The 12,288-nt window shown below is 43.4% G+C and overlaps 2 protein-coding genes across 3 annotated transcripts; one reads left to right on the top strand and one right to left on the bottom strand.

Moving 5' to 3' along the window:
• Positions 1-63: 63 nt before the first annotated feature.
• Positions 64-7,903, bottom strand: tbc1d10c (TBC1 domain family, member 10C). Of its 2 annotated transcripts, XM_047584983.1 has the most exons (10): positions 7,848-7,903; positions 7,427-7,603; positions 5,907-6,006; positions 5,521-5,628; positions 5,118-5,224; positions 4,781-4,895; positions 4,474-4,539; positions 4,183-4,372; positions 3,008-3,168; positions 64-2,629 (listed from the first exon to the last, which is right to left on the bottom strand). In XM_047584983.1, exons 2-10 carry the CDS (start codon positions 7,561-7,563, stop codon positions 86-88), a joined length of 3,528 nt encoding a protein of 1,175 aa, XP_047440939.1. In that variant the 5' UTR covers positions 7,564-7,603; positions 7,848-7,903; the 3' UTR covers positions 64-85. The 2 variants fall into 2 exon arrangements, with proteins under 2 accessions (XP_047440939.1, XP_047440938.1); XM_047584982.1 differs by lacking the exon at positions 7,848-7,903 and having other exon boundaries at positions 7,427-7,834.
• A 451-nt stretch (positions 7,904-8,354) lies between these two features.
• Positions 8,355-11,916, top strand: ndufs8b (NADH:ubiquinone oxidoreductase core subunit S8b). The gene is made up of 7 exons (XM_047585751.1): positions 8,355-8,445; positions 9,127-9,192; positions 9,272-9,337; positions 9,452-9,541; positions 10,285-10,457; positions 10,826-10,954; positions 11,437-11,916. Exons 1-7 carry the CDS (start codon positions 8,373-8,375, stop codon positions 11,566-11,568), a joined length of 729 nt encoding a protein of 242 aa, XP_047441707.1. The 5' UTR covers positions 8,355-8,372; the 3' UTR covers positions 11,569-11,916.
• Positions 11,917-12,288: the final 372 nt, after the last annotated feature.

Here is a 12,288-nt window from a genome sequence, read left to right as displayed (position 1 = left end):
CAGGAAGGACCTTCACACATCAACCGATGTGTCATTGATGGAAAAGGGCAGTGACATCGGATATGAGATTTTATTTTTTTTTTTGTCAGAAGTAAGAGTCAGTATAAGGAGCAGAATATCTAAAAGTCTGTGAACCAGTCTTTGCAGGAGGAGGGACCTCGTCGCTACCTTTTTGCTCTTGAAAACTTTTCCCCCTCGTTTGCGGTTTCCTCCTCTCTCGCTCCTTCTCTTTCTCCTCCTTCTCCTTCTTCTTCTTCAACCTCTCCTCCTCCTTCTCCCTTCTCTCCTGCTCCCTCCGCCGCCTCCTCCTCTCCCTGGAGGACAGCTTCTCCTCCGCCTTTTCCTCGACCACCATTCCTGCGCCCGGCCCGTCGCTGAAGTCTTGAATCAGGATTTTCGGCACCTGCAGTTTGGGCGCCCCCTTCGCCTTGCTGTTTTTGGGCTGCTCTCCCTTCTTCCTGCGGAAGAGGCCGAAGCGTTTCTGGGGCTGCTGCTCCTGCTGCGCGGAAACCTCCTCGGCCACTTCTGCAGGACGCGTCGCGTCGGGATCAGCTTGTTCTGAGTTCGCAGCCGCGGGACTGGATGGTGACTCTGCGTCTTCAGCGTTTGGGTGGTTAGGCGCGCGCTGGGATTGGCTGGTTGCCTGCGGGTAGGTGAAGAGGTCCTCCGAGAGCTTCCGCGCTAACCTGGACCCGCGCGAGGTGGACGACCTGCGGACGCAGAAATCTGCCGACGAGCGGCTGCTGCGACGCCCGGAGGGCTGCGCCAGGGACTCGGACTGGCTTCTGACAGAGTCTTTATCTTGGACTTGTGGTTTGCTGTCATTGAGCGGATCATCTGTAGGTACGGTAGAGGTGAAGACATCGTCCTCTCTCGCTGTGTGTTCTTCAACATTTTCGGTGCTTTCCTCCTCTGGTGGACTCTCGGTGACTTGACTCGTCGGTTGTTCGGTTGTTTGCGGTTCAGAGGTGTCTGTCTGTTCCGGACTCTTCTCATCAGGCTCTGTGTCTGGCTCTTCAACCAAAGCCTCTTCACTTTCTTTAGCAGCCTCCTCAATCATTTGATTTTCCGTCGCCGCTTCTTCCGCATTTGTCTCATCGCAGATGCACGCATCAGCCTCGGCCTCTGGCTGCAAGGTCAGATCTCTTTCTTCGTTTTCCTGTGCGGGTTCCTGTGTAGGTTCGCAGGCTTCATCGTTTGGCTCCCTGACTGGGACTGGTGTTTCAGCATCTGTTTGTGTTTGTGTCTCGGCCCCATCTTGCTGTTCGATGCACTCGGGTGAAGTCATCATTGATGTGGCTTCCTCTGAATCTGTTTGCATTGAGTCAACCGTCGTTTCGTCCGGTGCGTCTGCATTCTCTTCTTCATTCTCCTGAGTCTGTGCCAGTTCTTCGGTCTCTGTCACTGCTTGGGTGTGGGACTCCTCTGTGTTTTCTGTTTCTACTAATGACTCAGTGCTGCGGCATTTTCCCTCAAATGTGCCTCCTTCGTCTTCCTCTTCTTCATCTTCTTCTTCCTGTTGTGTTTCCGTCTCCGCTGCAGGAGCTTGGTCTTTGACGGTTGAGGCCTCGTCGTCTCCGCCCTCTGGGTCCAGGCTTGTCTCAGTCCTTGTCTCTGAGTCTTCAGTGACGGTGTCCGTCTGCTCCTGTTGCACATTTTCAGTTTCTGTGCTCTCTTCTGGTTTCGCGTCAGTCGGTGTCACCTGCTCCTCACTCGAATCTACGCTCGCTCGCCTCTCCGCGTCTGCCTTTGTTTCTCCCTCACTCTGTGTCTGAGTCTGGTCGTCCTCCGCTGCAGTTGTATTTTCTGTCACACATTCCTCTGTGTCTTCGTTTGTGTCTTCGTTTGTGTCTTCAACCTTTATTTCCTGGTCCTCACATTTGTCATCTAGTGATTGGCTCTCGGCCTGCAGCTCGTCCTCTTCTTCGCAGTGAGGTGTGTGTTCTGTGGGCTGGACGACATTTTCAACAGCCTCATCTTTTGCTGAACTCTGACTTATTTCATCTTTCTGGTCTGGAAGCGTTTCACTGTCCTCTGCCTCTTTGAGTGCGTTTTCCTCTTTTTCAGCGGTTCTTGTTTCCACCTTTTCAATCTCAGTTTCGTCTTTATGTTCTGTTTGTATGTTTTGGCTTTGTTCTGTGTCTTTATGCTCTTGTAAAAGTTCTTTCTGGTCAGGTGATTCCTTTGGTCCTGACTCGCTCTGTGTTTTGTGCACCTCTAATACTATGTCCTCCTCCTCCTGGACGCCCTGCACCTTCTTAAAATCTAAATCAGTCCAGCCTCTCATGTCCTCTCTTGCTCCCATCGAGAGGTGCCTCACGACTCGGTTGCCGCCCTCCTTTTCGCCCGTGCTGCCTTTCCCCCCCTTCCTCCACTTCTTGTGAAGGAGGGAAGGGGACAGCGAGAGCGTCGAAGAAGAGCGAGCGAGAGGGACGGACAGGTTCCCTTTCTCTCTGTCTTTCCTGTCCTGTTCTTCTTTTTCCTGTTGAGCCCTCGTGCAAGCCATCTGGTAGCCTCTGCAGTGACCTCTTGGGTCAAAGGTGGATGACGGTCTGTCTTTCTTCCACTTGTCAAACTCCTTCTCCCTCTGCTTCTCCAGCTCTTTGGATGACAGCGGCACAGAACACACCTGAAACAAGGGAAAATATTTAGGATCTTCACTGCAGGAGAGAAATAAAACGTGTTTCCCAAAAGATACTGATGATTGAGCGCAGGCTGGTCTAACGTGATAAAATACCTTTGCACTTTCCACCAAAGCAAAAAGTGGGCCAGAAACACGCCTGGAAAACCCATTAATTATTCATTTGCTTTTAATTGCCTTTTTCAAACTGTGCTGCCTGTTTATCTGGCTTTGGAGGCTGTGGTATTTTCAAGGTAGCTGTGGTCTGGTTTTGAAGGCCAGACTTCCGCTGTCATTAGGATTAGAAACTAAAGCCATTTACACTAACTTGAGAGTGGGGCTTGCAGCGATCATCACGGTGGCCGCCTCCCCCCGGGCGCCTCTTACCTCAGCTATGAATGCTTCGTCGTCTTCATCTTGGACCTGCTCCTTGATGCTCCTCAGCCTCTCCAGAGTCTCCATCTGGCCCGGGCACTGCTTCCTCTGGTCGGCCCGACCCAGCACCCGGCGCACCAGCACCACCGCAACCTGGAGCAGCACCCGCACCCCTGGAGAGCAGAGGGGAGGATAGTTGAGGATGGAGAGAAGTGAAGAAGTGTGTGACGTGGAGAAGGGGGAAGGTTCTTCTACATGTCAGGAAGAAATTGCTGATCTCATTCCACATGTGTTACAGTAGTAACAGCTTCCAGTTCGTTGCATTATACTCATTATGTGCACAGGAACAGGAGCCTTCCCCAAACTGTTACCACAAAGTTGAAAATGTTCAGATACTATTTCAAATATAATTACATGCTGTATGTTTTCTCATTGGCCACATTTGATCCAATGGGAAAACAATGAGAAAACCTGCCTTATAGTATATAACCTCCTGAGGCCTGAGCTTTAGTCTGGTATGCATTTTTAATTTATCCAGGGTATTTGGAGTTGAATAGGACCTAAGAAGTATAAAAACTAAGCATCATCTTTGAACAGGAAGTAGTTTTTGAAAAACACGATATCCTCATATGTGGAAACATTGGTTAATTCACTGTATATTATAATAAAGTCACCACTGTTCATAACTGAACATGGCTGTGTGAAGGCAGAGTTGGATATAATAATTCCCAATGTCCGCAAACGTATTTGCTAAATTAGAGAAGTTGTAGCTCGTTAATGCAGATGAATAAACAAGTTGAACAGCTGTGAAATTTGATGAGGTTTTGTACATTTGTCACGTGATCGACTGAAGAATGAATCCGCTGAAACAGTCTTTGTCATGTTTTTATACAAACTAGTATCTAGTTACGAAGATAAAAGTTTAAATGAAGCAGAAGAACTTAACATCCTCATATGAGGACAGAGGGTCTCAGGAGGTTAATATAACTAAAATGTCAAACCAGCTTTGCTGTAAATGGTGAACCATATAATGTGAACATGACTAATAACTCAAAGACTTTACCATTGTTCAGTATAATTAATCTCATTTTGGTCAGTACCCCAGGAACTTCTTTTGTCCATCTCTATTATTTATTGCTTTAGGAGATCACTAGTTGTGGAATCGTCAGACGAAGATGCCGACATACCGTAACAGAAGAAGAGGTCCCAGACGCGGAGAAGTGTGTTGAACGGAAGGTGACGGGTGAACAGGCACATGAGCCAGTCCGTGGCGAACATAAGGGGCTCCACTCCGTGGTGCTGCAGGTGTTTATGTGCAGCTGGACACGTCTTTTTCAAAACCCAGGTCAGCAGGGCCGCATCAAAGAGGACTCCCTCCTAAACGACACAGGTCATAAATGTGTATCAGACGTCTCCCTTTGAATTTAAATTAACGGTGTGTATTTAAATGCGTCAGATGAGAATGTGCGTGTCCTCACCAGCAGAGGGCTGTAATATCCAGGCAGGTACTGCTGGCTGATCTGAACCAGACACCAGAAGGCTTCCTGCCAGGGTTAAATAGGGTTAAGATTAGGTGCCATGGTAACAAGATATTTAGGTTATGTATCATCATATAGAGTTAAGCATGTATGTACAGAATGTAAAAATAATATTTTATCAGACACATATAGCAGATTGTGTTACAGATTCAGTGTCAGTGGACCCTTCAGTGGAAGATTCGAGCGTTTTAACTTTGCAGCCGATACTTGATTCAAAAGAGAAGTAAACTGTGCTACTGGTTTCTACCTCTGCAGGCATGTTCATCAGCAGCACTGCAGCCACAGGCCCCTGGGCCTGGCAGTAACCCTCTTCTGGTTGATACTGTGTGAAAGCCTTCAACACCCGGAACAAACCACGCTGCCTGCACACACACCACAATAGTTAGCGACACAAACCAGAGGTTTACATCTCATGATAGTGTTCACTCCCTGAGTAAATACGTCTGATTTTGCAGCATATGAACAAAAGAAATGAAAAGATGGCGTAGAAGCAGCTCAGAAAAAAAACAAAAACAAAACTCTGTGACATTTGTGTAACTGTCAGCTTGTCAGTGACAAAAACTAAAATTTGAGGCCTTGCCGACCCGTGTCCGTCCTTGGAGAGGAACATTTCATGGAAAGGGAACTGCCGGTCCAGGTCTCTCTCGATGATATCCACCCAGCTCTGCAGGCCCGGCTGTAAGTCTAGCCTCTGAACACAGACAAAACCTACTTTGAGAAAACCGTCGACAAAACATTTTAGACACTGTTGGTGTCTAATATTATACTATTATACTCAAATTGTTATAGTGATATATGATTTAGTCCAGGAAAAGGCATGAAATATTCATCACAAGCTCCTACAGCCCTCTGACATTTGTATTATTAATGACTGACTTCCCATAATGTATTAATTAAAACTGTAAAAAGTGACAAATCTGTTGTTAACGTGAATTCGGCATTAGTTACACCATCCATTGTTCTTGTGTGAGGGTTAGGTTTTCCTACCTCATATAGTTTCTCATTTTGTTTCATCTTGATTGAGGCTCCACACAGCAGAGGCCAAGCCTTGGCTCTGAGCGAGGCAGGGATGCCTTTCTGACACTGCTCTTTTATCTGAGGACACACACACAGAGAGATAGCACAAAGCAGCATAAATCCTGACTTATCGAGGAAGATAACGCCCATTAACAATGGCCCTGTGTCCCAGTAAACCATGACCGTGGTTTACAGTGGGACACAACACCAGGAGTTTGAATTAAATGGCATTCAGCTTTCATTTCATGTGTCAACTTGGCGCTCTTCCTGCTGTGGTGCGTCAAATAGTCTGTCACATATAAAACCTCTCATCCTGAGTTGAGTTGCCGTCATTATGAGTCTAAAATGGGACACACCTTGTTCTTCTTCATCGACAAGATGCGATCCTCGTGCAGAATGATGCTTATCCACTTGGCCTCCCTCTGCCTGACCAGTTCAGGGGATGGACCCACATTCCTGACGTGATGCAGCAAATAAAACGTAAGTGTTTCAAGCATAAAGTATAAGATCTCTTAATGTGTCTCTTGATGTGCTTTGAGTTTTTAATATGCAAAAGCTCTAAAACCTTTAATAGCACTGGCAACCTTTGTGCCAGAGTTGCTTCACGCACATTTTGTGTGTTGTCACTACAGAGATGGTGCTCCGAAAAGGCAAGACAGGAAACAGGAAAACCACAGGTTTGCAGTGTGACGTCTCCACGGCAACCAATCAGGATGTTATCAATGGGGAAAGTGTAACAGTGACAGGTAGCAGTTTGTTCGGTTATACTAGATTTACACTGCTTTGTTTTCGCTGTTCATTAAAATGCACTCTAAACACATAGTCCCACGGTTAATATGGAGGCTTGGCCATATCTTAAAGTAAAATGCAAAGTATTCTTCGTGCAGACTGACTGCGTAATGATTCAACTGCATTGAAATATATTCAACACATTTGTGGAGAATGTGTGAAATCCACGTTACTGTAGCACGCACACCGTGTCTCTAAATTCACCGGTAAAGGTTATTTCAACACTCTGCATTACTGCTGATCTTTATTGATGTACCAGAATAACAGGTGTGTGTTGCCTTTAACATTTCCGCTCTGAACCAGTGTGGTCGAAGCTGCATTATAACTCTCGGCTAGACTTTTTAAAGCTTTTTTAATATATCTCCTCTCTTTGCACCGCCAGCAGATTTTCAGAAAGGTGAAGATCTTCAAGTAAATGTTGTTGGAACTGAAGATTTCCGTTAAAGTCGTTTAAATAATTACATTTTTGGAGTGATATTTATTACATTTAATATATTGTTTCCCTGGATGACTCTGTGTACTGGATGCAGACGCTGACCAATCTCTTAAAAACATTAGCCCTTTAGATATGTGGTCTATTTAGAACTTCCTGTTCTTGCCATGAGAAAGTGACTTAGCTTGTTATCTCAGGCCCCCTTTAGAAACTTTCAGTTCACCTGGACTCCACCTATGAAACAGCTAATCAGTTCTCAGGAAAACGTTTGAATTAGTCCTTTGGGTATCGGTAGACACAGGTGCATCATAATTAATAATTCATAATACGTGGAGGGGCTCATATACAGAGACATAACATAATGTTTGTTATTATATGGTTAAACAGCAGGTGGAAAACTTTAAACATTTCCATCAACTCTAAATTAACTTTTCTTTTTTTGTGTGTGCAAATTTATTGAAAGGGTTTGAGTTTTGACTTATCTAATAGTTGACATGGTTCCCATACTCAACCTCCCGAGACTATATTTGCCTCTCTACTGTTACTCTTAACACAAAACACACAAACCAGTCTTTGAAACCGAAATGAGGCTGTGCACCTATAGTGCAGCAGTGCAATGGCAGTGCTCAAGCACGGTGTGGACAACATGCTCACCCAGCTGTGGATCCATTGGTCACAATGAAGCCGAACCGGTCCGTCTCAGGCTCCAGGCTGACCTCTGACCCTACATCCGATCCAGAGCTGTCCTCTTCAGTGACATTCTTCTGGGCTGCACTTGTCGGACTCAACATCTTATGCGGAGAAAAGAGAGTCGGCTCTCTTACTTCATCACTAGGGGTTATGAGAAGCCGATTGAGACGGAGATGTGTAAAAAATCAATATGTCAGAGATGTTCAATAACTGAAGCACATCCAGGAATAGTAGTTAGCTCGCGAACGTCGTCCCTTTCTAGTCAAAGTCATGAGATCTGCTCTCTCTAAAATTAGTGTAAAAATAAATCAACTTCTCGCCTTTTATTTTAGCACATAACCGCCGTAGTTGAAGCCGCTGTTAACGTGCATTTCAGTGTAATTACCTTTTACATTTCCGTCACATTTGAAGAGGTGAAGTGTGAGATCGTCTACTGATGGAAGAGGAAGACAAACTTCCTCTCTCTCTCTCTCTCTCTCTCTCTCTCTCTCCTTCTCTCTCTCTCCCCCTCTCTCTCTCGCCCATTTGCTGTTCATGCACATTGCATCTTGACTCACTGTCTTTCCCTTTGACATTTCACACAATGAACGGGGGGACGGGGGTGGGGGATTGTGGCAGTAAATTCAACTATTTATAAAGTACATTTATAAATAGTTTTTTTTAATGCCGTGGTAGTGCTATTTAGTTGCTCAAATATGAATCATCCGAGCATGACTTATGAGTGCCTTGTGTGCTATGTTGCTTTCCAGTATTGGTGGAGATGGTGCAATCATAAACTGTCATCCATTTACACAATGTGGAAAATATCAGACCCTAGTGAGGATAAACGGTAGTAGAAGATGAGATGATAGATGAGATATCAGAAAAAAATAGTTAATGTGCGATTTCCCATCTAAGAATGAGGTCTTGAATGCAGCACAAGCACTACTGCGCAGTTCATGGGCTATTGTTTTCATTCTGGTCATCCGAACATTGTGTCAGCGGTAAGTCCAGTTAAACTGACTAATATAATAATGTGCATCTGTGTTTTGTCATTGCTCGTGATTATTTTAACCTTAAGCTAAGAATAAATAGCCAGGCTGAGTTTATGGCTCTTATTATAGTACCAAATGACTCTAAATGAACTAATCATTATGATATTTTTAGTTGGTAAAGGATGCGTTGGGGAAATTCGCTGCACACATGTTGTGTTACGAGCATGTATTACCTGAAAAAATAAATGAAAGTAAAATAACCAAATCAGAGCTTTGGGGAAAGTCTGTGGTAGCGTCTTTCAGTAAAAGAAATTAAATGACGCGTTCACGTGTGTCGCACAGACCTCATGTAAGATTCTCTAAGCCTAAGCCTGTTGTTGATTGCAGTTTGTGTATGTGGCTCAGTAATATTTAACGTGATAAAAAGCCATACACGTTTCAGTTTAAACGAAATCTTTGAATGTGGGTTTGGCAGCTCTAGTTAATCCGTGAATGTAACCGGATGTGTGGCCGTTCTTCCCATTCTGTCGGCGTTCCGTGAATGTGCCAAATCGCTAACCCACTGATTAGTATTTGGGGCGCCAGATTAAAGGACTCGAGGCTGTTCTCTGCTGCTGGCAGCCTCATCTCTTGTCGTCAGAACTTTTTAAGGTTGCAGTAAGGTTTCTAATGTGTGCGCCTCTATTTCAGTAATCGTCTCTGCTCAGATGTCTTCTGCGTTGAGTCTCCGTCTTCTCCACTGCTACTCAAAGCAAGGTACTGAAACAGGTGTCATTAACAACGTATGTGCACAATATTGGTCATTATTAACATTGCTTATTGCATTCCTCTCCAGGCACAATTGGATATGGCCCTGGTGTCATGCGCCCATTCAGTGTCAGTGTGCAGAAAGGTGGATATAGTAAGTGCTGCTACACAACCAAAGATATTAATATATGAGAATTGTCAGAGTCACCGCATCCGAAAGATTATTTTCTAGCCACACACCCGCTTCCTCCTTTTGTTATGCTTGCAGAGTATGTCAATGCCCAGGAGCTGCCAACAGACCTGAGGTCCATCACTGACCGGGCTGCCACCACCCTCCTTTGGACTGAGCTCTTCAGAGGTCACATTTAATATTAGTTCAGTCATTTACTGTGAACATCAATATAGAACTGTTAAACATAAATAACTCTTGCATTAAGATAAAGCAGCTATTAGCTTGAGCCATTTCTACGTACGCCAACTGTTTGCTCTGAACACTCACTAGAATATGAAATGCCTACTTATTTGCAGCAGAAAATAGTAAATTAATGTTAGTTTATTTGACATTATGAGTAGAAGATCATCAAATCACAGCTGCACAATGTCAAGGATGTTGCAGTCAGACTTCATTCAGATACACATCATTTCCATGACGTTAGTAAATGGCATAGGTAAAGAGAGATGCAGAATACTTACTTATTACTTAACCATGCATTTTATTCTTACACTTTTTTTGTGTCTTCTTGAATTAATTTTACCACCCTTCCAAGCTTTGTCCTGTTTGTAGATACACCATGGATAACTCAAAAATAGCCAAACCATTTACTAAAGTGATGAAGCTCTCCTGAAAAGTATTGAAATGAGCTACATTAGGGAATTTTTACACCTTTTTTTTTGTTTGTTTTTTGTTAATTACAACAATATGTTTAAAGAACAGAGTCTAGCATGCACATGGGCATGTGTGTGAGTCCTACAGACAGGATAGGCGACTTTTGACTGATGGACCGACATATTGTTGCTTTTACTTTTCATGTCTTGACATAGTGTTTCATGTTAACAGGAGCATTGTCCTCAAATGACATTGATTTATTACTGTACCTGCAGGTTTGGCGATGACCATGAGTTACCTGTTCCGTGAACCTGCCACCATCAACTACCCGTTTGAGAAGGGCCCTCTGTCACCACGCTTCCGCGGAGAGCACGCCCTCCGCCGCTACCCTAATGGAGAGGAGCGCTGCATCGCCTGTAAGCTGTGTGAGGCCATCTGCCCTGCTCAGGTGAAGTTCCTCTTAGTTGGATAAATTAGCTGTATTATATTACACGTAATCACATGTCACCAAAAATTATCAGAAAGGAGACAGTTGTTTAATAGAAACACGATTGAAGCATGTTTTTACAAGACTACAGTACCTTTATTGATAAACACAACAAATAGGACAAGGTTGTATTGGGTGAATCAAGGGGATTACTTTTAATCAGTATCATTCATTTCGAGATTCTGTGTCTAAAAACAATTTCATTCAGTATATTTGCATGCCACCCAGACTTGACAATGTGTGTTGCTAATGTTTAAAGATAATGCACCATTCACCTGACAGGTCTGTCTTAAGATCTATCCTCACCTTCCTCTATGTCTTTCATTCAGGCCATTACTATCGAAGCCGAGACTCGAGCTGACGGCAGCAGGAGAACTACGCGCTACGACATCGACATGACTAAATGCATTTACTGTGGTTTCTGCCAGGAAGCCTGCCCTGTTGATGCAATTGTTGAGGTACAAATAAGCTAATGCTGTACATTGCACTAGTAATGACATCAGTTTCACATCTACATTCCCTCTATTTACTTTACGATAGTTCACTGCCTCCAGTTCTTGAAGCAAATGGCTCGAATTAGTCAGCTGTAAGCAGGGTTTGAACTTCTCTTTCATTTTGTCTTTGTGATTCTTCAGGCTGCTACTCAGTTTTTTTGTTTGTGTTTGTTTTTACAACTATTCACCCATGGACTTTTAATCTGTTTACCACGCCTCCTGCTGTGCCCTTTCAAAACATTTCTACCTTCATTGATAATGGTTCAACTAAACCTGAAACATGCTGAAACATTAAGAAGCTATGCAAAGCATGTAGTTTTAATTAATGTAAATGCAACATTTCTTAACTAAAATATCAGTTTTCTATCATTGAAAACCTTGTGACCCGCATAAAACATGCGGCGTTACAACAGACAATATAACTGACTTATTTCTCTCTCCCTCAGGGTCCAAACTTTGAGTTCTCCACAGAGACACACGAGGAGCTTCTTTACAACAAAGAAAAGTTGCTTAACAATGGAGACCGATGGGAGGCTGAGATAGCAGCCAATATACAGGCAGACTACCTGTACAGATAGACTGTTCAGCCCCATTGAAGCTACGTCCTACATTAAAGTGATACAGCATTAAAGAGTTTACTTGTAGCTTTGCAGATATGTCAGCGAATCACAGATGAGTATTGAACCCTTGCAGCCTCACAATCTGTTGAAAGAACAGATAAAAACATGTTAAGCGCACAAATTATATGTTGTAAGGATGGGTGAGATAGCACTTTATGACTTTATAAATTCAAATGAACAGTGTTGTAGAATATTTCAGTGGCACTGTAAAACGTGTTGTATGTGATTTAATAGTAATTTCACATCAGAAGATTATTTTTATGAGACTATTAAAGACACTGAAATAAATCATTTTTTAAAAGCAAATGTTTATTAATTCTGTTGAATGAATGCTGGTGTCTAAACACAGAGTCCCATAAATGGACAAATTGCCAAGTTTTTAACTAGAGTAAATAATTAGGGTTGATTTTCGTCAAGGTAAAACAATGTCTGACTCCAGCTTTAATGGTGTGATGATTTGCAGCTTTTATCGGTTGCATGTCAAGTAAAAATTCCCCCCAAAACGAGTCATTTATCCAACTTCTTGTACGTCATATAATAGCGTAATGCAGATCTACGTTTATCAAGAAAACTATTCTCCAGTTGAAATAAGACATGACATGCCATAAGAAGTGATAATTCCTGTATGCATGTGTAAAACATGACAAAAATGATACCTTACGATCTTTAAGGCTTTGG

This window comes from Mugil cephalus, chromosome 5 (genome assembly GCF_022458985.1).
Source record: "Mugil cephalus isolate CIBA_MC_2020 chromosome 5, CIBA_Mcephalus_1.1, whole genome shotgun sequence".
In the NCBI taxonomy this organism is placed as follows: domain Eukaryota; kingdom Metazoa; phylum Chordata; class Actinopteri; order Mugiliformes; family Mugilidae; genus Mugil; species Mugil cephalus.
Note: the sequence above shows the minus strand (reverse complement) of the source record. Positions and strands in the feature narration are given on the sequence as shown.